Raw genomic sequence first — 24604 nt, forward strand, 5'->3', positions numbered from 1 at the left:
GACGAGCCCGCCAGAAAAGGGGCGGGGCCTATCTCCTCAGCACACGGCGCCATTTCCTCTCACAGCTCCGCTGGTCAGGACGGCTCCCAAGTCTCTCCCCTGCACTGCACTACAGAAACAGGGTAAAACAGAGAGGGGGGGGCAAATTTATGGCGATATTTTGATATAACAAAGCAGCTATAAGGGAGCACTTATTATAAGGCTATCCCTGATATATATATAGCGCTTTTGGTGTGTGCTGGCAAACTCTCCCTCTGTCTCCCCAAAGGGCTAGTGGGTCCTGTCTTCGTTAGGAGCATTCCCTGTGTGTCTGCTGTGTGTCGGTACGTGTGTGTCGACATGTATGAGGACGATATTGGTGTGGAGGCAGAGCAATTGCCAAATATGAGGATGTCACCCCCTAGGGAGTCGACACCAGAATGGATGCCTTTATTTATGGAACTACGGGATAGTGTCAACACGCTAAAGCAGTCGTTTGACGACATGAGGCGGCCGGACAATCAATTAGTGCCTGTCCAGGCGACTCAAACACCGTCAGGGGCTGTGAAACGCCCTTTGCCTCAGTCGGTCGACACAGACCCAGACGCAGGCACTGACTCCAGTGGTGACGGTGACGATTCAACCGTATTTTCCAGTAGGGCCACACGTTATATGATTTTGGCAATGAAGGAGGCGTTACATTTAGCTGATACTACAGGTACCACTAAACAGGGTATTATGTGGGGTATGAAAAAACTACCTATAGTTTTTCCTGAATCAGAAGAATTAAATGACGTGTGTAATGAAGCGTGGGTTGCCCCTGATAAAAAGCTGATAATTTCAAAGAAATTATTGGCATTATACCCTTTCCCGCCAGAGGTTAGGGAGCGCTGGGAAACACCTCCTAGGGTGGACAAGGCGCTAACACGCTTATCTAAACAAGTGGCGTTACCCTCTCCTGAGACGGCCGCACTTAAAGATCCATCAGATAGGAGGATGGAAAATATCCAAAAAAGTATATACACACATGCAGGTGTTATACTACGACCAGCTGTAGCGACTGCCTGGATGGGCAGTGCTGGGGTAGTTTGGTCAGAGTCCCTGATTGAAAATATTGATACCCTGGACAGGGACAATATTTTACTGTCGTTAGAACAAATAAAGGATGCATTTCTTTATATGCGTGATGCACAGAGGGATATCTGCACACTGGCATCACGGGTAAGTGCTATGTCCATTTCGGCCAGAAGAGTTTTATGGACGCGACAGTGGACAGGCGATGCGGATTCAAAACGGCATATGGAAGTTTTGCCGTATAAAGGGGAGGAGTTATTTGGAGTCGGTCTATCAGATTTGGTGGCCACGGCTACAGCCGGGAAATCCACCTTTCTACCTCAAGTCACTCCCCAACAGAAAAAGGCACCGACTTTTCAACCGCAGCCCTTTCGTTCCTTTAAAAATAAGAGAGCAAAGGGCTATTCATATCTGCCACGAGGCAGAGGTCGAGGGAAGAGACAGCAACACGCAGCTCCTTCCCAGGAACAGAAGCCCTCCCCGGCTTCTACAAAAGCCTCAGCATGACGCTGGGGCTTCTCAAGCGGACTCGGGGACGGTGGGCGGTCGTCTCAAAAATTACAGCGCGCAGTGGGCTCACTCGCAGGTAGATCCCTGGATCCTGCAGATAATATCTCAAGGGTACAGGTTGGAATTAGAGACAGATCCACCTCGCCGTTTCCTGAAGTCTGCTTTACCAACGTCCCCCTCCGAAAGGGAGACGGTTTTGGAAGCCATTCACAAGCTGTACTCTCAGCAGGTGATAGTCAAGGTACCTCTTCTACAACAAGGGAAGGGGTATTATTCCACTCTTTTTGTGGTACCGAAGCCGGATGGCTCGGTAAGGCCTATTCTAAATCTGAAGTCCTTGAACCTGTACATAAAGCAGTTCAAGTTCAAGATGGAGTCACTCAGAGCAGTGATAGCGAACCTGGAAGAGGGGGACTTTATGGTATCCTTGGACATCAAGGATGCGTATCTCCACGTTCCAATTTACCCCTCACACCAGGGGTACCTCAGGTTCGTTGTACAAAACTGTCACTATCAGTTTCAGACGCTGCCGTTCGGATTGTCCACGGCACCTCGGATCTTTACAAAGGTAATGGCCGAGATGATGATTCTTCTTCGAAGAAAAGGCATATTAATTATCCCATACTTGGACGATCTCCTAATAAGGGCGAGGTCCAGAGAACAGCTAGAGATGGGATTAGCACTGTCTCAAGAAGTGCTAAAACAGCACGGGTGGATTCTGAATATTCCAAAATCCCAGTTAATGCCGACAACTCGTCTGCTGTTCCTAGGGATGATTCTGGACACTGCAAGGATTCTGCAAGGATTCTTCGCTGGGCAGAGAATCATGTGATAGCACTGTCAGCAGTGTTCATCCCGGGAGTGGACAACTGGGAAGCAGACTTCCTCAGCAGACACGATCTTCACCCGGGAGAGTGGGGACTTCATCCAGAAGTCTTCCACATGCTGGTAACCCGTTGGGAAAGACCAATGGTGGACATGATGGCGTCTCGCCTCAACAAAAAACTGGACAGGTATTGCGCCAGGTCAAGAGATCCGCAGGCAATAGCTGTGGACGCGCTGGTAACGCCTTGGGTGTACCAGTCGGTGTATGTGTTTCCTCCTCTGCCTCTCATACCAAAAGTATTGAGAATTATACGGCAAAGAGGCGTAAGAACGATACTAGTGGTTCCGGATTGGCCAAGAAGGACTTGGTACCCGGAACTTCAAGAGATGATCACGGAAGTTCCGTGGCCTCTACCTCTAAGGAGGGACTTGCTTCAGCAGGGTCCCTGTCTGTTTCAAGACTTACCGCGGCTGCGTTTGACGGCATGGCGGTTGAACGCCGGATCCTAAAGGAAAAAGGCATGCCGGAAGAAGTCATTCCTACTTTGATTAAAGCAAGGAAGGAAGTAACCGTGCAACATTATCACCGAATTTGGCGAAAATATGTTGCGTGGTGCGAAGATCGGAGTGCTCCGACGGAGGAATTTCAACTGGGTCGATTCCTACATTTCCTGCAATCAGGATTGTCTATGGGTCTCAAATTGGGATCTATTAAGGTTCAAATTTCGGCCCTGTCGATTTTCTTTCAAAAAGAATTGGCTTCAGTCCCTGAAGTCCAGACCTTTGTTAAGGGAGTGCTGCATATACAGCCTCCTGTGGTGCCTCCAGTGGCACCGTGGGATCTCAATGTGGTTTTGGACTTTCTAAAATCTCATTGGTTTGAACCACTAAATAAGGTGGATTTGAAATATCTCACTTGGAAAGTGACCATGCTTCTAGCCCTGGCTTCTGCCAGGAGAGTATCAGAATTGGCAGCTTTATCTTACAAAAGCCCATATCTGATTTTCCATTCGGACAGGGCAGAACTGCGGACTCGTCCGCATTTTCTCCCTAAGGTGGTGTCAGCATTTCATCTGAACCAGCCTATTGTAGTACCTGCGGCTACAAGTGACTTGGAGGACTCCAAGTTACTGGACGTTGTCAGAGCATTAAAAATATATATTGCAAGGACAGCTGGAGTCAGAAAATCTGACTCGTTGTTTATATTGTATGCACCCAACAAGATGGGTGCTCCTGCGTCTAAGCAGACGATTGCTCGTTGGATCTGTAGCACAATCCAACTTGCACATTCTGTGGCAGGCCTGCCACAGCCTAAATCTGTAAAGGCCCACTCCACAAGGAAGGTGGGCTCATCTTGGGCGGCTGCCCGAGGGGTCTCGGCATTACAACTTTGCCGAGCAGCTACGTGGTCAGGGGAGAACACGTTTGTAAAATTTTACAAATTTGATACTCTGGCTAAGGAGGACCTGGAGTTCTCTCATTCGGTGCTGCAGAGTCATCCGCACTCTCCCGCCCGTTTGGGAGCTTTGGTATAATCCCCATGGTCCTTTCAGGAACCCCAGCATCCACTAGGACGATAGAGAAAATAAGATTTTACTTACCGATAAATCTATTTCTCGGAGTCCGTAGTGGATGCTGGGCGCCCATCCCAAGTGCGGATTATCTGCATATATTGTACATAGTTATTGTTAACTAATTCGGGTTATTGTTGAAGGAAGCCATCTTTCAGAGGCTCCGCTGTTATCATACTGTTAACTGGGTTTAGATCACAGGTTGTACGGTGTGATTGGTGTGGCTGGTATGAGTCTTACCCGGGATTCAAAATCCTCCCTTATTGTGTACGCTCGTCCGGGCACAGTACCTAACTGGAGTCTGGAGGAGGGTCATAGGGGGAGGAGCCAGTGCACACCACCTGATCTGAAAAAGCTTTACTTTTTGTGCCCTGTCTCCTGCGGAGCCGCTATTCCCCATGGTCCTTTCAGGAACCCCAGCATCCACTACGGACTCCGAGAAATAGATTTATCGGTAAGTAAAATCTTATTATATAGATAATAGATGATGCAGCACACTGGCCTGAGCCTGAGCAGTGCACACAGATATGGTATGTGACTGACTGAGTCACTGTGTGTATCGCTTTTTTCAGGCAGAGAACGGATATATTAAATAAACTGCACTGTGTGTCTGGTGGTCACTCACTATATAATATATTATGTACTCCTGGCTCCTGCTATAACCTATAACTGGCACTGCAGTAGTGCTCCCCAGTCTCCCCCACAATTATAAGCTGTGTGAGCTGAGCAGTCAGACAGATATATATAATATTATATATAGATAATAGATGATGCAGCACACTGGCCTGAGCCTGAGCAGTGCACACAGATATGGTATGTGACTGAGTCACTGTGTGCTGTGTATCGCTTTTTTCAGGCAGAGAACGGATTATAAAGTAAACTGCACTGTCCTCACTAGTAAACTCTCTCCACTCAGTCTCTACACTTCTACAGTAACAGTACTCCTCCTAGTCAGCTCCAGTAAATCTCTCTCAGTCTCTTATAATCTAAATGGAGAGGACGCCAGCCACGTCCTCTCCCTATCAATCTCAATGCACGTGTGAAAATGGCGGCGACGCGCGGCTCCTTATATAGAATCCGAGTCTCGCGATAGAATCCGAGCCTCGCGAGAATCCGACAGCGTCATGATGACGTTCGGGCGCGCTCGGGTTAACCGAGCAAGGCGGGAAGATCCGAGTCGCTCGGATCCGTGTAAAAAAACATGAAGTTCTGGCGGGTTCGGATTCAGAGAAACCGAACCCGCTCATCTCTAGTATTTACCCTGCACAGAAACAATATAACCCACCCAAATCTAACTCTCTCTGCACATGTTATATCTGCCCCCCTGCAGTGCACATGGTTTTGCCCAACTGCTAACAAAGTTCCTGCTGCGATCAACTCTGAATTCCACCCCCCCCCCCCCCGTGTTTCATATTGTATTACAAAACTTTGGGGTCTATTTACTAAGCCTTGGATGAAGATATAGGAGGTCATTCCGAGTTGATCGTAGCTGTGCTAAATTTAGCACAGCTACGATCAGGCACTCAGACATGCGGGGTGACACTCAGCACAGGGCTAGTCCATCCTGCATGTCAGTCCGGCCCCCCCGCAGAAGTGCAAAAGCACCGCACAGCGGCGATGCTTTTGGATTTCAGGAGTACCTCCCGGCCAGCGCAGCTCCTGCGGCTGGCCGGGAGAACCTCTTCGCTGCCTGGTTCGCAGCGGCTGCGTGTGACATCACTCAGCCACCATGGCCCGCCCCCCCCAATGGATCGGCCATGCATGCATTGGCTTAAACTGTGCCCCACCCGCCCAGCGACCGCCTCTGCCTTCAATCAGGCAGAGGCGATAACTAGGCAACGACGGTCTTCGGCCGTCTGGCATGCGCCGGCGCATGCACAGTTTTGACCCGATCACACCACTGTGAACAAATGCAGCATGCGATTGGGTCAGAATGACCCCCAAAGTCGCTGGAGATAAAGGGGCAGATTTATTACGTTCGGTGAAGTGATAAATCGGAAGGTGATAAAGGACCAGCCAATCAGCTCCTAACTGTCATTTTTCAAACAGCCTGTGACATGACAGTTAGGATCTGATTGGCTGGTACTTTATCACCTTCCACTTTATCACTTCACCGAGCTTAATAAATCTGCCGCAAAGTACCAGCCAATCGGCTCCTAACTGTCATTTTTCAAAAACAGCCTGTGGCATGGCAGTTAGGAGCCGATTGGCTGGTACTTTGGCCCTCATTCCAAGTTGTTTGCTCGCTAGCTGCTTTTAGCAGCCGTGCAAACGCTAAGTCGCCGCCCTCTGGGAGTGTATCGAACGAAAGGATCGCACAGCGGCTACAAAATAATTTTGTGCAGCTTCATATTAGCTCCAGACCTATTCCTAGCTTGCGATCACTGCAGACGATTTAGTTCCTGTTTTGACGTCACGAACACGCCCTGCATTCGGCCAGCCACGCCTACGTTTCACCAGTCACGCCTGCGTTTTTATCTGGCACGCCTGCGTTTTTTCACTCACTCCCTGAAAAAGGTCAGTTGACACCCAGAAACACCCACATCCTGTCAATCACTCTGTGGTCAGCAGTGCGACTGAAAAGCGTCGCTAGACCTTGTGTGAAACTACATAGTTCGTTGTAATAGTACGACGCGCGTGCGCATTGTGCCGCATACGCATGCGCAGAAGTGCCGTTATTTTTGCCAAATCGCTGCGCTGCGAACGAAAGCAGCTAGCGATCAACTCGGAATGAGGGCCTTTATCTCAAGCGACTTTATCTCCACCCAAAGCTTAGTAAATAGACCTCTTATTAAACGCAGCGTCTTACATTTTATTAATTCTGTGGTGGAGTCTTCCAAATTTATAAATTTAGAGTATTGTCTTTAGGACAGGTTCTGTTAATATAACTGAATAGAAACTCATTATTTTATTCAATGTGACACCATGGCAGTAATATTTCCACTTGCAAAATCTGTTCTATGGGCTTAAAATAAAGATATAAAATAAGAATTTACTTACCGATAATTCTATTTCTCGTAGTCCGTAGTGGATGCTGGGGACTCCGTAAGGACCATGGGGAATAGCGGCTCCGCAGGAGACTGGGCACAAAAGTAAAAAGCTTTAGGACTACCTGGTGTGCACTGGCTCCTCCCCCTATGACCCTCCTCCAAGCCTCAGTTAGGATACTGTGCCCGGACGAGCGTACACAATAAGGAAGGATTTTGAATCCCGGGTAAGACTCATACCAGCCACACCAATCACACCGTACAACTTGTGATCTGAACCCAGTTAACAGCATGATAACAGAGGAGCCTCTAGAAAAGATGGCTCACTACAGCAATAACCCGATTTTTTGGTAACAATAACTATGTACCAGTATTGCAGACAATCCGCACTTGGGATGGGCGCCCAGCATCCACTACGGACTACGAGAAATAGAATTATCGGTAAGTAAATTCTTATTTTCTCTAACGTCCTAAGTGGATGCTGGGGACTCCGTAAGGACCATGGGGATTATACCAAAGCTCCCAAACGGGCGGGAGAGTGCGGATGACTCTGCAGCACCAAATGAGAGAACTCCAGGTCCTCCTCAGCCAGGGTATCAATTTTGTAGAATTTTACAAACGTATTTGCTCCTGACCAAGTAGCTGCTCGGCAAAGTTGTAAAGCCGAGACCCCTCGGGCAGCCGCCCAAGATGAGCCCACCTTCCTTGTGGAGTGGGCATTTACTGATTTTTGGCTGTGGCAGGCCTGCCACAGAATGTGCAAGCTGAATTGTACTACAAATCCAACGAGCAATAGTCTGCTTAGAAGCAGGAACACCCAGCTTGTTGGGTGCATACAGGATAAACAGCGAGTCAGTTTTCCTGACTCCAGCCGTCCTGGAAACATATATTTTCAGGGCCCTGACAACGTCTAGCAACTTGGAGTCCTCCAAGTCCCTAGTAGCCGCAGGCACCACAATAGATTGGTTCAGGTGAAACGCTGAAAACCACCTTAGGGAGAAACTGAGGACGAGTCCTCAATTCCGCCCTGTCCGAATGGAAAATCAGATAAGGGCTTTTACAGGATAAAGCCGCCAATTCTGACACGCGCCTGGCCCAGGCCAGGGCCAACAGCATGACCACTTTCCATGTGAGATATTTTAACTCCACAGATTTAAGTGGTTCAAACCAATGTGACTTTTGGAACCCAAAAACTACATTGAGATCCCAAAGTGCCACTGGAGGCACAAAAGGAGGCTGTATATGCAGTACCCCTTTTACAAACGTCTGAACTTCAGGGACTGAAGCTAGTTCTTTTTGGAAGAAAATTGACAGGGCCGAAATTTGAACCTTAATGGACCCCAATTTCAGGCCCATAGACACTCCTGTATGCAGGAAATGTAGGAATCGACCCAGTTGAATTTCCTCCGTCGGGCCTTACTGGCCTCGCACCACGCAACATATTTTCGCCAAATGCGGTGATAATGTTTTGCGATTACATCCTTCCTGGCTTTGATCAGGATAGGGATGACTTCATCCGGAATGCCTTTTTTCCTTCAGGATCCGGCGTTCAACCGCCATGCCGTCAAACGCAGCCGCGGTAAGTCTTGGAACAGACAGGGTCCTTGCTGGAGCAGGTCCCTTCTTAGAGGTAGAGGCCACGGATCCTCCGTGAGCATCTCTTGAAGTTCCGGTTACCAAGTCCTTCTTGGCCAATCCGGAGCCACGAATATAGTGCTTACTCCTCTCCATCTTATCAATCTCAGTACCTTGGGTGTGAGAGGCAGAGGAGGGAACACATACACTGACTGGTACACCCACGGTGTTACCAGAGCGTCTACAGCTATTGCCTGAGGGTCCCTTGACCTGGCGCAATACCTGTCGAGTTTTTCCCAACGGTTTATAATCATGTGGAAGACTTCTGGGTGAAGTCCCCACTCTCCCGGGTGGAGGTCGTGCTGAGGAAGTCTGCTTCCCAGTTGTCCACTCCCGGAATGAATACTGCTGACAGTGCTATCACATGATTTTCCGCCCAGCGAAGAATCCTTGCAGCTTCTGCCATTGCCCTCCTGCTTCTTGTGCCACCCTGTCTGTTTACGTGGGTGACTGCCGTGATGTTGTCCGACTGGATCAACACCGGCTGACCTTGAAGCAGAGGTCTTGCTAAGCTTAGAGCATTGTAAATGGCCCTTAGCTTCAGGATATTTATGTGAAGTGATGTCTCCAGGCTTGACCATAAGCCCTGGATGTTCCTTCCCTGTGTGACTGCTCCCCAGCCTCGCAGGCTGGCATCCGTGGTCACCAGGACCCAGTCCTGAATGCCGAATCTGCGGCCCTCTAGAAGATGAGCACTCTGCAACCACCACAGGAGGGACACCCTTGTCCTTGGTGACAGGGTTATCCGCTGATGCATCTGAAGATGCGACCCGGACCATTTGTCCAGCAGGTCCCACTGGAAAGTTCTTGCGTGGAATCTGCCGAATGGGATTGCTTCGTAGGAAGCCACCATTTTACCCAGAACCCTTGTGCATTGATGCACTGAGACTTGGCTCGGTTTTAGGAGGTTCCTGACTAGCTCGGATAACTCCCTGGCTTTCTCCTCCGAGAGAAACACCTTTTTCTGGACTGTGTCCATGATCATCCCTAGGAACAGAAGACAAGTCGTCGGAACCAGCTGCGATTTTGGAATATTGAGAATCCAATCGTGCTGCCGCAACACTACCTGAGATAGTGCTACACCGACCTCCAACTGTTCCCTGGATCTTACCCTTATCAGGGAATCGTCCAAGTAAGGGATAACTAAAATTCCCTTCCTTCGAAGGAATATCATCATTTCGGCCATTACCTTGGTAAAGACCCGGGGTGCCGTGGACCATCCATACGGCAGCGTCTGAACTGATAGTGACAGTTCTGTACCATAAACCTGAGGTACCCTTGATGAGAAGGGTAAATTTTGACATGAAGGTAAGCATCCTTGATGTCCCGAGACATCATGTAGTCCCCTTCTTCCAGGTTCGCAATCACTGCTCTGAGTGACTCAATCTTGAATTTGAACCTCTGTATGTAAGTGTTCAAAGATTTTAGATTTAGAATCGGTCTCACCGAGCCGTCCGGCTTCGGTACCACAACAGTGTGGAATAATACCCCGTTCCCTGTTGCAGGAGGGGTACCTTGATTATCACCTGCTGGGAATACAGCTTGTGAATGGCTTCCAAAACTGTCTCCCTGTCAGAAGGAGACATCGGTAAAGCCGACTTTAGGAAACGGCGAGGGGGAGACGTCTCGAATTCTAATTTGTACCCCTGAGATATCACCTGAAGGATCCAGGGGTCTACTTGCGAGTGAGCCCACTGCGCGCTGAAATTCATTGAGATGGGCCCCCCACCGTGCCTGATTCTGCTTGTAAAGCCCCAGCGTCATACTGAGGGCTTGGCAGAGGCGGGAGAGGGTTTCTGTTCATGGGAACTGGCTGATTTCTGCAGCCTTTTTCCTCTCCCTCTGTCACGGGGCAGAAATGAGGAACCTTTTGCCCGCTTGTCCACGAAAAGACTGCGCCTGATAATACGGCGTCTTCTCATGTTGAGAGGCGACCTGGGGTACAAACGTGGATTTCCCAGCTGTTGCCGTGGCCACCAGGTCTGAAAGACCGACCCCAAATAACTCCTCCCTTTAATAAGGCAATACTTCCAAATGCCGTTTGGAATATGCATCACCTGACCACTGACGTGTCCATAACCTTCTACTGGTAGAAATGGACAACGCACTTAGACTTGATGCCAGTCGGCAAATATTCCGCTGTGCATCACGCATATATAGAAATGCATCTTTTAAATGCTCTATAGGCAAAAATATACTGTCCCTATCTAGGGTATCAATATTTTTAGTCAGGGAATCCGACCACGCCAACCCAGCACTGCACATCCAGGCTGAGGCGATTGCTGGTCGCAGTATAACACCAGTATGTGTGTAAATACATTTTAGGATACCCTCCTGCTTTCTATCAGCAGGATCCTTAAGGGCGGCCATCTCAGGAGAGGGTAGAGCCCTTACAAGCGTGTGAGCGCTTTATCCCCCCTAGGGGGTGTTTCCCAACGCACCCTAACCTCTGGCGGGAAAGGATATAATGCCAATAACATTTTAGAAATTATCAGTTGTTATCGGGGGAAAACCACGCATCATCACACACCTCATTTAATTTCTCAGATTCAGGAAAACTACAGGTAGTTTTTCCTCACCGAACATAATACCCCTTTTTGGTGGTACTCGTATTATCAGAAATGTGTAAAACATTTTTCATTGCCTCAATCATGTAACGTGTGGCCCTACTGGAAGTCACATTTGTCTCTTCACCGTCGACACTGGAGTCAGTATCCGTGTCGGCGTCTATATCTGCCATCTGAGGTAACGGGCGCTTTAGAGCCCCTGACGGCCTATGAGACGACTGGACAGGCCCAAGCTGAGTAGCCGGCTGTCTCATGTCAACCACTGTCTTTTATACAGAGCTGACACTGTCACGTAATTCCTTCCAACAGTTCATCCACTCAGGTGTCGACCCCCTAGGGGGTGACATCACTATTACAGGCAATCTGCTCCGTCTCCACATCATTTTTCTCCTCATACATGTCGACACAAACGTACGTACATATAGCACACACACAGGGAATGCTCTGATAGAGGACAGGACCTCACTAGCCCTTTGGGGAGACAGAGGGAGAGTTTGCCAGCACACACCAGAGCGCTATATATATACAGGGATAACCTTATATAAGTGTTTTTCCCCTTATAGCTGCTGTATCTTTAATACTGCGCGTAATTAGTGCCCCCCCCTCTCTTTTTTAACCCTTTCTGTAGTGTAGTGACTGCAGGGGAGAGACAGGGAGCTTCCCTCCAACGGAGCTGTGAGGGAAAATGGCGCCAGTGTGCTGAGGAGATAGGCTCCGCCCCCTTATCGGCGGCCTTATCTCCCGTTTTTCTATGTATTCTGGCAGGGGTTAAATGCATCCATATAGCCCAGGAGCTATATGTGATGCATTTTTTGCCATCCAAGGTGTTTTTTATTGCGTCTCAGGGCGCCCCCCCCCCCCAGCGCCCTGCACCCTCAGTGACCGGAGTGTGAAGTGTGCTGAGAGCAATGGCGCACAGCTGCAGTGCTGTGCGCTACCTTGTTGAAGACAGGACGTCTTCTGCCGCCGATTTTCCGGACCTCTTCTGCCTTCTGGCTCTGTAAGGGGGCCGGCGGCGCGGCTCTGGGACCCATCCAGGCTGGGCCTGTGATCGTCCCTCTGGAGCTAATGTCCAGTAGCCTAAGAAGCCCAATCCACTCTGCACGCAGGTGAGTTCGCTTCTTCTCCCCTTAGTCCCTCGATGCAGTGAGCCTGTTGCCAGCAGGTCTCACTGAAAATAAAAAACCTAAACTAAAACTTTCACTAAGAAGCTCAGGAGAGCCCCTAGTGTGCACCCTTCTCGTTCGGGCACAAAGATCTAACTGGGGCTTGGAGGAGGGTCATAGGGGGAGGAGCCAGTGCACACCAGATAGTCCTAAAGCTTTCTTTAGATGTGCCCAGTCTCCTGCGGAGCCGCTATTCCCCATGGTCCTTACGGAGTCCCCAGCATCCACTTAGGACGTTAGAGAAACAACAGATAATGGGCCTTATTCAGTACGCAAACTCGATTTTCGATGTCAGCCGACTGCGCATACATCTGAGTTTCGTGCCGCGATGGTCTTGAGATGGGGGTCACAGTGAGGGCCGTTTGGGGACAGTAATGGGGAGTGGTGGCGGAAACGCAGGTGTGTCTCGCCCATTTTCGGGGCATGTCTCAGCCTGCGTCTGCGATCCTGTACGCAGTAACAATGGCTCCACAGTGCCACTTCCTGTGGCTGTGCTGCACAGCCACAGGGTGACTTAGAACTTCAATAATTGACTGTAAGAGCTGGATTAGCATATATATGTAGATATATATATATATATATATATATATTTATATGTGTAGATATATATATATATGTGTAGATATATATATATATGTGTATATATATATATATATGTGTATATATATATATATATATATAGCACCAGTATTTACCATAGCGCTTTACAAGATAATGCTGTTTGGCAGCGATTTACCACAGCAAGATGTTCCTAGGCAACAGATGAAGCCTGTTGCTAGGCAAAAGTGTAATCATCTGCAAGTTACTTAGCAACAGAGTAACTAAGGAAATCGATGCTTCCCATCCACTGGAGATGATGTGAGCCGTATAAAACCACTAGCAAATGCTGCCATAGATTTCCTAATTAAGAGACTATTTTTAGGAGACTATGATTAACCTCTTCCATGCCAGAGAGAGCGAACAGCTTTATGATTGGTCCACTTCGGGTCTGTTTCACCTCTATAGGACACTTCTGGGGTTATGAGAGCAGGAGTCTAACCCGTGAGATGATGCACTACATTCCTGACATACCTGAAATCCCACGTTTCAGCCATCTGGGCTCCTCGAGGACCACATAAAAGTTCTCTTGTTTCTCATATTCCTCATCATCGACAATTTTGACCTGCAGAGTTTTGCTGAGGAGAGAAAATGGAATAGACTTGTCTCAAAACATAAAGGATTGCACTTGTAGCCAGTACTGAAATGAGAGTCTGCCTCCCGTTTGTGTAGGTGACATGTACTCTTGTGTTGCTGAACCATTACTTCCACTCCCATGCATAGGAAATGCTAATCTGCACTTGGTTTTTCCTACATCAATTGGCCTTCAGGGGGCACTGTTCCATTCAGGTCTAGGGATTATAATCAAAATGTTCTATTCCACGCCTGGCCAACCTGCGGCTCTCCAGCTGTTGTGAAACTACAAGTTCCGGCATGCCCTACCACAATTACACTACTAGGGAATGCTAAAACTGTGGCAGGGCATGCTGGGATGTGTAGTTTCACGACTGCTGCAGGGCCACAGTTCACAGCCAGGCCTGTTCTAGTCCCTGGAAATAGTATGTAAATTGTCACTCATGCGCGGAAATGGTTTTATCTGTGCAGGAATTTTATTTTTCTGTTACTTTTTAGTGTATTCATACAAATGTTCTGTTATGGGTTAAGCAGGACTTGCTTAGTTGTGTATTTCAATTAATGAGACATGCGCTGGGAATGTAATAAGTGCTGCTGTGCAAGGTTGAGAGATAAATGTGACATACGCTGGGAATGTAGTAAGTGCTGCTGTGCACGGTTGGGAGAGGAATGTGATATGCGCTGGGAATGTAATAAGTGCTGCTGTGCAAGGTTGAGAGATAAATGTGACATGCGCTGGGAATGTAGTAAGTGCTGCTGTGCAAGGTTGGGAAAGAAATGTGACATGCGTTGGGATTATAATAAGTGCAGCTGTGCAAGGTTGGGAGAGGAATGTGATGTGCTGGGAATGTAATAAGTGCTGCTGTGCAAGGTCGGGAGAGGAATGTGACGTGCATCGAATGTAATAAATGCTGCTGTACAAGGTTGGGAGAGGAATGTGACATGCGCTGGGAATGTAATAAGTGTTCCTGTGCAAGGTTGAGAGAGAAATGTGACATGTGCTGGGAATGTAATAAGTGCTGCTGTAATAAGTGCTCCTGTGCAAGGTTGGGAGAGGAATGTGACATGTGCTGGGAATGTAATAAGTGCTGCTGTGCAAGGTTGGGAGAGGAATGTGACATGCGCTGAAAATATAATAAGTGTTGCTGTGCAAGGGAGAGAAATGTGACATATGCTGGGAATGTAATATGTGCTGCTGTGCAAGGTTGGGATTGGAATGTGACATGTGCTGGAAATGTAATAAGTGCACTGTGCAAGGTTGGGAGAGGAATGCGACATGCGCTGAGAATGTAATAAGTGGTGCGGTGCAAGGTCAGAAGAAGAATGTGACATGTGCTGGAAATGTCATAAGTGCTGCTGTGCAAGGTCAAGAGAGGAATGTGACATGCGCTGAAAATTTAATAAGTGCTGCTGTGCAAGGTTGGGAAAGGAATGTGACATGTGCTGGGAATGTAATATATGACTGTACTGGTTTTGCATGGAGCACCGTTTTAGTTTTCCAGGCAAACTAATGAGTGAAAGTTGGTCTAGGCTTAGTCTACCAAGTCCACTGTGTTGGTGTCACCTCTGGCTCCGCTCACGCCCTGATAGATCGGTCTATGACCTGCATATCCCCACCTCTCTGATTAACCACACGCCACCCAATCTCACCTACAAACTCAGTTTTCCCACTGTACTTATTCCGTCTGCCATGGATGTCCCTGTTTTACACATGTTGTTTCCCCCACTGTCAGGTGGGGTGTAGTATGGTATGCCGGCTGTCAGGGTCCCGGCGGACAGCATACTGGCGCCAGAATCCCGACCGCCGGCACATCGACAGCGTGGCAAGCGCAAATGAGTCCCTTGCGGGCTCACTGCTCTCGCCATGCTGCGGTCACGGTGGCGCGCTACGCTATCTATTCTCCCTCCAGGGGGTTTGTGGACCCCCAAGAAGGAGAAACGGTGTCGGCATGCCGGCTGTTGGGATTCCGGCGCCGGTATACTGTGCGCCGGGACCCCGACAGCCGGCAAACTGAAGACCACCCGTCAAGTTACTAATCAGTATGATAATATTATTCACCTGAAGTTGGGCTAGTGGATCGAAGCCTATAATTGATTGACTTATTGGAACATCTGTATCCTTCGATTGACTCATGCAGAATATACCTTCAAGCGTTCGCTGAAAACCCACCTATTCAGACAAGCTTATCAAATTCCAGAACCGCTCATATTGCCTTCATAGTTTTCCTATCCAATTATATCCCCACAGTACAGTCCACACATCCCCCACATATTTTCTTTCTTCACTCACCCTCCCTCCTGACCCTGGTTCATCACTGCTGTGATGTGATATCACGCAGCCCACCAAGAACCTTAACAATCTGGTGGACAATTATGCAATAAATAGCGCCTATCCTTGTGTAGATTGTAAGCTTGCGAGCAGGGCCCTCCTACCTCTATGACTATTTGTTTTTAAACAGTTTTGTCATCTAATTATGTCCAGTTGTAAAGTGCAACAGAATTTGCTGCGCTATATAAGAAACCGTTAATAAATAATAAATAAATAAATAAATATTCATAGGAATGCATCAATTCACTGGTAACAGCAACATCACTGCTACATGAAGCCCAGAGGGGACACTGTTCCACTTGAGTCTATGAATCATATTTTATTCCTACTACACAAGGCACCGGCTGTCCACGCTGGTAAATGGTTGGTAATGGCAAATAGGGTGATGAATGAGCTTGTGCCGAATAACCCAGCTACTTATATTTTACTAAACATTTATTTAAAAATGTCTCTCACTTTCACTCCCATCAATCATAGTAACAGACATTACAAGCCTAACCTCCGTTAGAACCTCGTTAATGAAGAGGCGGTTTGCAGGATTTGGGATATAGAAAGAGACAGGACAAATGTGAGGGGTGGAGAGAAGATGGCAGATAGTAGGGGAGTGTGTGAGGGTCTCCTGGGAGAATGGTGATAATGAGTGTCTCTACCAACACCCAAAGGCAAGGCGCAGAAGAGTGAGGGGGGTTGCGCAGAGAAGTAGAGTATGCCGATAAATAATTTAGACCCTAGATTCATGGAGTGCTGTCCCCTGAGGTCATTGAAACACTCTATCAAAAGCGTCGCTTTCTCTATCTCTCTCTCTTCTAATAAAAGGCCCATTACTAAGGCAGAACCCAGGAAACTCTGTCCCAGGAGAGATAGGGAAGGGAAATAGGGTCTTTATGTTCATGCCCTCTCCTCCAAAGGTTCTGTATTCTATCCTGTGCATTGTGGGACAGATGGGGAAAAGTCTGTGCCAGGAAACAGCAATAGTATACCAATATAAACGATGTCACACACTGGGGGCAACATATCATTTACAATCTGACCTTTGCCCCCAGTCATGAAACAATCTTTATCAGGGTGTGGGAGAGGAATCTGGCCTCATCTTCAAACATTGTTACCATATTATTACAGACAGTTGCACCAATGTCACGGAAAATAAGCACATAAAGGCGCAGTAAGTATAGGCACATAGGAGGGGTGATAGCGGGAGATCTATCAAAGCTTGGAGAGCATACTTACCGACTTTTGGGCTGCTCTCTCCGGGAGGTTTTTATTAAACAATAAATAAGTAGAAATGGAAATCACCCTCAATTAGCAATAGACGGCAAGGTAGATAACAAACAAAATACAAAGGAAAACTAATAATGCACAACAGCAACCTGGCTACTCCGGACCTATTGAGCATGATTTATACATAAAACCCCCTGTAATAATAGTATATTGCCCAATGTGCTGTGGTGTACCAATTACAAAATACATGCATATTGACACCACCAGCATATGCGAATGGTTTGCGCCAGGTCTACTTCACATACTCTAACTCCTAGGGACGTAAATACAGGAGACAATTGGATCTATTTAAAGTGCCAACCAACCAGCTTCTTACTGTCATTTTCAAACACAGCCTGTAACACGGCATTTAGGAACTGATTGGCTGGTACTTTATCTTTCTTTGGGAGAATGTGATCTAGGGATAGCCATTGACCTTCAATGATTTTAAATCATCGATGATCTATGTCCGATGTAGAATAGTTTTTTTCATTGATGGGGAGAACCAGATGGTTTTCCACCATCGAAGATACACAACCACCAAAGCCTAGCTCTGCCCCTGACACTCCTGTGAAGCTCCGCCTGGGCTCTGTATGGCTCGCAGCTTATTAAATAGTCAAGCAGGGGTGATCGTGACCATCAGTGAGTGAAACCACCAATGATTCCCTTGCAGATGGTTTCACACCATCGAGGTTACCCATCAATGGTGACCTTCCTTAATGTGATCTGCAGGAGGAAGGGCCCCTCTACAGTAGGCAGCACCTATGGGGACTTGAATGCACATTCCCCCAACCTAAAGTCCCCTCATCCTCACAGCTGTACAGGGGGCATAGTTAGTCACACAGGAGGACTCCCCCTAGCAGACGGTACTCCAATCTCGGCTCCCCTGGAAAGAGTGTGTGTCTGGGTGCTGCAGGGATGGGCTGTTGGTAGAAAATGCAAGCAGAGGGGGAGGGGGGGGGGGGCACAAACAATTATCTTGCTCCGGGCTCCTAGTATGACCTTACGCCTCGGCTAATGCCCATCAATCTGCTCTATTTGTCCCTGCACTTGTCTCCAGCTCTAGGGTTTGGTTCACGGACTTATTTGCTCCGTAATGTCTGCATCCTGCAGGAACCGCGCACAGAGCGAGCTGACCATGTTTATTAGAAGACTGACCAATCTGGTACACTAGAAGCACAAAAAAAATTATATAGTAAATGGAATTAAAAACATTCCCGTTTGTAATGTTTTCCTCTTCTCCTACAATACATGCTATGGATTCACAGGCAAAGATCGGGCACAGTTCTATATCTGACAACCTTGCAACGTTTCAGTGCGGTCTTGTTGTGACTATTTTTAGTTTATTACACTTATTTTGTGTTACTGTGTCTGAGCAATGGCCCTCATTCCGAGTTGATCGCACCAAGCAACTTTTTGCTGCTGGTGCGATCAACTAATCCCCGCCTATTGGGGAGTGTATTTTAGCATAGCAGGGCTGTGAACGCTTGTGCAGCCCTGCTATGCTAAAAAAGTTTCCTGCAAAATAAGACCAGGGTAAGAGTTACTTACCCTGTGCGACGGATCCAGCGGTGAAGGTCCCAGTCCTGACGTCAGATATCCGCCCTCCAAACGCCTCGACACGCCTGTGTTGGACTCACCACGCCTGGAAAACGGTGAGTATCCGCCCTGGAACGCCTCCCGCTTGTCCATCTTCTTGCGATTGCCGCTGCGATCACATTTGCCAGGCAACGATGGGTGTGCGCAATGCGTCCGCCGCGCATGCGCATTTCTGACCCGTTCGCACCGCAGCGAAGAACCGCTGCGTGCAAATGGGTCGGAATGACCCCCAATGTGTGTGTGTCTCCTGCAGGCAGTCTGCGTGAAGGAAGCAGATCTTTCATGTGTGTTTCTCCAAGTAGGATAGGAGGAGAGGGTGTATTGGGAGCAGATCTCATCTCACACGAACGCCCACGCATACTGAACATGCTGCTGTCCCTGCGAGGAGGGGACACTTATGTGGACATTACAGTGGATTTGGTGGCGGTGAAGCGGCATTACAGTGGATTTGGTGGCGGTGAAGCAGCATTACAGTGGATTTGTTGGGATGCTTCTAATCTTGGCATTGTGATGCCAGAGAGGGGTGATTTTGTAGGGGGTGTGAGATACAGCAGAGATGATGTTATACAAGTCTCACTCCATCACGGTTAACGGAATGCTGAGCATTGCTGATGTTACTAAGGCCTATGGGAGCTGCGTCACCTTCATCTTTGAATCCGATTATTTACATTTGTGTCATGTCTTTTTGGGCAACCTTTTATGCTTCTCAAAAGCAACACTAATATGTGATCAATTTTAACGGCACAAAGTTGTTTGATTATTTTTTAGCTATGCCTGTTACCTAACCGAAGTGGAGGCCGCTATTTGATAGGATGAATAATTATTCATGTGTATGCATTATTTTACTAGGAGCCAGTGGGGCATAAAGCAGAAAGTGCTAATAGATAAAGCCTGATTATACGAGATCATCCAATACAGCGCTGTAATTGCAACCAGCACACTTGGCTTCTATCCCAGAATGTCTGGAAAACTCACAAAGTCTGGATAGTTCTACCAGGCTCCCCGGGTCCCCTGTCCCATATTCCACCCAGTTCCAAAGTGATGGCACCTTGATGTTGCTATTTGATGTGAATAACGTCATCCTGGCCATGCAGCTCACAGTGCTGTAGAGCGATTCACGGCATTACGTAGTTGATACAGAGTCACAATGATATATATTTGTCATCTCATTTTCCTACACACAGTAGTTTATTTACAAAGCTTGGATTGCAAAAAACGGTGCTTGTGACAGCGTTTATAGCCAAAATTTAAAAGGGCAATGATTTCACTAGCTGTATTTTGCTAGTAAAATCATTGCCCATTTAAATTTCAGTCATAAACACGATTAGAAGCTTCATAAAAAAACAAAAACACAAGGTAGACTTCCTATCAGTAGTCCAACAGATGGTGACTGGAGAAGCTAGGTCAGGGGCGGAATACAGAATCTCTGGGCCCCATTGCAAAAACTGGGAAAGGTCCTGCAATGCCAGTCCACTCCTTGGGAGTGTGAACAGCTACTGCCGGGTGCCCCTCACTTCTGGGCCGCGTTGTAGTTGCACTGCCTGCAGTGGAGGCAGAGGTGTAGCTAGGTGCCATGGGGCCCTGAGCATGGGTATTTTTTGGCACCCCCTGCCCTGTACTGAATTGGGTGCATGTTACATTTGAAAAGGAAAAAAAAAATTTAAATCCTAAATTGGTGACAGGGCCGGTTCTAGACCTTGTGGATCTCAGGGCAAAAGTTTTCTTCGGGACCCCCCCTGATGATTAATATAGGGACGTGGCTTCATGGGGAAGGGACATGGCCACAGAATAGTACCAATTCAGATTACACCGCACAGTATTGTCCGTTATTCGCATTACACCACAGTAGTGTCTGTTATTCACATTACACCACACAGTAGTACCCCATATACACATACGCCACACAGTAGAGCTCCTTATACACATTAAGGCACACAGTGGTACCTCTTATACACATTACGCCACACAGTAGAGCCCCTTATATGCCTACTTTTGAAAAAGCATTTCAGGGGGATTGTGAAAGTACCACCTATCAGTGCGGGCGTGTACTGCTACATCGGAGAGGTGTGTCATGAAAATGACTTACATCCAAATGTAAATGAGCCCCAAAGTTAGTAAGATCTACTTGTTAAAGAAAAGACACTGATATTTCGCAGGATTTGTTCATGTATTGTGTTTTACAAGAGCTTCCATATACTGTAAGTGGCCACAAGAAACCTTTACAATGCATGTAGCCATAGGGATCATTGTGCCTTATATAACCAATGCAAGGAAATGGCACTAATGATCCCATTTTAATGTATCTATCTCTGATTTCTTTCCCCCCCAAGAATGTAACAGCTGCATAATGGGGGTAAGGTGCAATCAGGGAGATTGCTGGACTTTTCAGGAAGTGAGGGAGATTGCTGCTATTTCAGGGAGTCTCCTGCAGAATGAGGGAAGGTAGGCAACTATGAACTAGGGCAGAGAGGGGTGCTGCACCAGCCGGGGAAGAGAGGGGTGCAGCAGTAGACAAGGCAGAAAGTGGTGCTGCAGCAGCTGGGGCAGAAAATAATAAGAATTTACTTACCGATAATTCTATTTCTCGGAGTCCGTAGTGGATGCTGGGGTTCCTGAAAGGACCATGGGGAATAGCGGCTCCGCAGGAGACAGGGCACAAAAAAGTAAAGCTTTTACCAGATCAGGTGGTGTGCACTGGCTCCTCCCCCTATGACCCTCCTCCAGACTCCAGTTAGGTACTGTGCCCGGACGAGCGTACACAATAAGGGAGGCAATTTGAATCCCGGGTAAGACTCATACCAGCCACACCAATCACACCGTACAACTTGTGATCTAAACCCAGTTAACAGTATGATAACAGAAAGAGCCTCTTAAAGATGGCTCCTTAACAATATAACCCGAATTTGTTAACAATAACTATGTACAGTATTGCAGATAATCCGCACTTGGGATGGGCGCCCAGCATCCACTACGGACTCCGAGAAATAGAATTATCGGTAAGTAAATTCTTATTTTCTCTATCGTCCTAAGTGGATGCTGGGGTTCCTGAAAGGACCATGGGGATTATACCAAAGCTCCCAAACGGGCGGGAGAGTGCGGATGACTCTGCAGCACCGAATGAGAGAATTCCAAGTCCCCTTTTGCCAGGGTATCAAATTTGTAGAATTTTACAAACGTGTTTTCCCCCGACCACGTAGCTGCTCGGCAGAATTGTAATGCCGAGACCCCTCGGGCAGCCGCCCAAGATGAGCCCACCTTCCTTGTGGAATGGGCCTTAACAGATTTAGGCTGTGGCAGGCCTGCCACAGAATGAGCAAGTTGAATTGTGTTACAAATCCAACGAGCAATCGTCTGCTTAGAAGCAGGGGCACCCAACTTGTTGGGTGCATATAGTATCAACAGCGAGTCAGATTTTCTGACTTCAGCCGTGCTTGAAATGTATATTTTTAAGGCTCTGACAACGTCCAACAACTTGGAGTCCTCCAAGTCGCCAGTGGCCGCAGGCACCACAATAGGTTGGTTCAGGTGAAACGCTGATACCACCTTAGGGAGAAAATGCGGACGAGTCCTCAGTTCTGCCCTATCCGAATGGAAGATTAGATAAGGGCTTTTATAAGATAAAGCCGCCAATTCAGATACTCTCCTGGCGGAAGCCAGGGCCAGTAACATAGTCACTTTCCATGTGAGATATTTAAAATCCACCTTTTTCAATGGTTCAAACCAATGGGATTTGAGGAAATCTAAAACGACATTTAGATCCCACGGTGCCACCGGAGGCACCACAGGAGGCTGTATATGCAGTACTCCTTTAACAAAAGTCTGTACCTCAGGAACTGAGGCCAATTCTTTTTGGAAGAATATTGACAGGGCCGAAATTTGAACCTTAATAGATCTCAATTTGAGACCCATAGACAATCCTGATTGTAGGAAATGTAGGAAACGACCCAGTTGAAATTCCTCCGTCGGAACACTCCGATCCTCGCACCACGCGACATATTTTCGCCAAATGCGGTGATAATGTTTCGCGGTGACTTCCTTCCTTGCCTTAATCAAGGTAGGAATGACTTCTTCTGGAATGCCTTTCCCTTTTAGGATCTGGCGTTCAACCGCCATGCCGTCAAACGCAGCCGCGGTAAGTCTTGAAAGAGACAGGGACCCTGTTGTAGCAGGTCCCTTCTCAGAAGTAGAGGGCACGGGTCGTCCGTGACCAACTCTTGAAGTTCCGGGTACCAAGTCCTTCTTGGCTAATCCGGAGCCACTAGTATTGTTCTTACTCCTCCTCACCGTATAATCTTCAATACCTTTGGTATGAGAGGCAGAGGAGGAAACACATATACTGATTTGTACACCCAAGGTGTTACCAGTGCGTCCACAGCTATTGCCTGTGGATCTCTTGACCTGGCGCAATACTTGTCCTTGAGGCGAGACGCCATCATGTCTACCATTGGTCTTTCCCAACAGTTTATTAGCATGTGGAAGACTTCTGGATGAAGACCCCCCTCTCCCGGGTGAATATCGTGTCTGCTGAGGAAGTCTGCTTCCCAGTTGTCCACGCCCGGGAAGAACACTGCTGACAGTGCTATTACGTGATTCTCCGCCCAGCGAAGAATGTTGGCAGCTTCTGCCATTGCACTCCTGCTTCTTGTGCCGCCCTGTCTGTTTACATGGGCGACCGCCGTGATGTTGTCCGACTGAATCAACACCGGTTTTCCTTGCAGGAGTGGTTCCGCCTGGCTTAGAGCATTTTAGATTGCTCTTAGTACCAGAATGTTTATGTGAAGAGACTTTTCCAGGTTCGTCCATACCCCCTGGAAGTTTCTTCCTTGTGTGACTGCTCCCCAACCTCTCAGGCTGGCGTCCGTGGTCACCAGGATCAAATCCTGTATGCCGAATCTGCGGCCCTCCAATAGATGAGCCTTTTGCAACCACCACAGAAGATATACCCTTGTCCTTGGCGACAGGGTTATTCGCAGGTGCATCTGAGGATGCGACCCTGACCATTTGTCCAACAGATCCCTTTGGAAAATTCTTGCATGGAATCTGCCGAATGGAATTGCTTCGTAAAAAGCCACCATTTTTCCCAGGACTCTTGTGTACAGACACCTTTCCTGGTTTTAGGAGGTTCCTGACAGGTCGGATAACTCCTTGGCTTTTTCCTCGGGAAGAAAAACCTATTTCTGAACCGTGTCCAGAATCATCCCTAGGAACAGCAGACGTATCGTCGGAAAACAGCTGCGATTCTTGGAATATTTAGAATCCAGTCGTGCCGTCGAAGAACTACTTTAGATAGTGCTCTTCCGACCTCCAACTGTTCTCTGGAACTTGCCCTTTTTAGGTCGTGCAAGTAAGGGATAATTTAGATGCCTTTTTTCTTTGAAGAAACATCTTTTCGGCCATTACCTTGGTAAAAAGGCCCGGGGTGCCGTGGATAATTCAAACGGCATCGTCTGAAACTGATATTGACAGTTCTGTACCACGAACCAGAGGTACCCTTGATGAGAAGGACAAAATTTGGACATGGAGGTAATCCTTGATGTCCAGGGACACCATATAGTCCCCTTTTTTCCGGTTCGCTATCACTGCTCTGAGTGACTTTATCTCGATTTGAACCTTTTATGTAAGTGTTCAAAACATTTTAGATTTAGACTATGTGTCACCAAGCCGTCTGGCTTCAGTACCACAATATAGTGTGGAAAAATAATACCCTTTTCCTTGTCGTAGGAGGGGTACTTTGCTTATCACCTGCTGGATATACAGCTTGTGAATTGTTTCCAATGCTGCCTCCCTGTCGGAGGGAGCCGTTGGTAAAGCAGACTTCAGGAACCTGCGAGGAGAAGATGTCTCGACTCTCCAATCTTTACCCCTGGGATAATACTCGTACGATCTAGGGGTCAACTTGCGAGTGATCCCACTGCGCCCTGAGACTCTTGAGACT

The 24604-nt window shown here is 47.7% G+C and overlaps 1 protein-coding gene across 5 annotated transcripts in view; it reads right to left on the reverse strand.

Moving 5' to 3' along the window:
- SLC8A2 (solute carrier family 8 member A2) overlaps positions 1–24604 on the reverse strand; it is a 418203-nt gene that overhangs the window by 92245 nt on the left and 301354 nt on the right. For all 5 annotated transcript variants that reach the window (XM_063937877.1, XM_063937876.1, XM_063937875.1 and 2 more), the window contains one exon: positions 13386–13489. In XM_063937877.1, coding sequence (XP_063793947.1) covers positions 13386–13489 — 104 coding nt within the window. The remainder of the gene's footprint in view (positions 1–13385; positions 13490–24604) is intronic.

Source organism: Pseudophryne corroboree, chromosome 8, assembly GCF_028390025.1.
Source record: "Pseudophryne corroboree isolate aPseCor3 chromosome 8, aPseCor3.hap2, whole genome shotgun sequence".
NCBI classification, from domain to species: Eukaryota; Metazoa; Chordata; class Amphibia; order Anura; family Myobatrachidae; genus Pseudophryne; species Pseudophryne corroboree.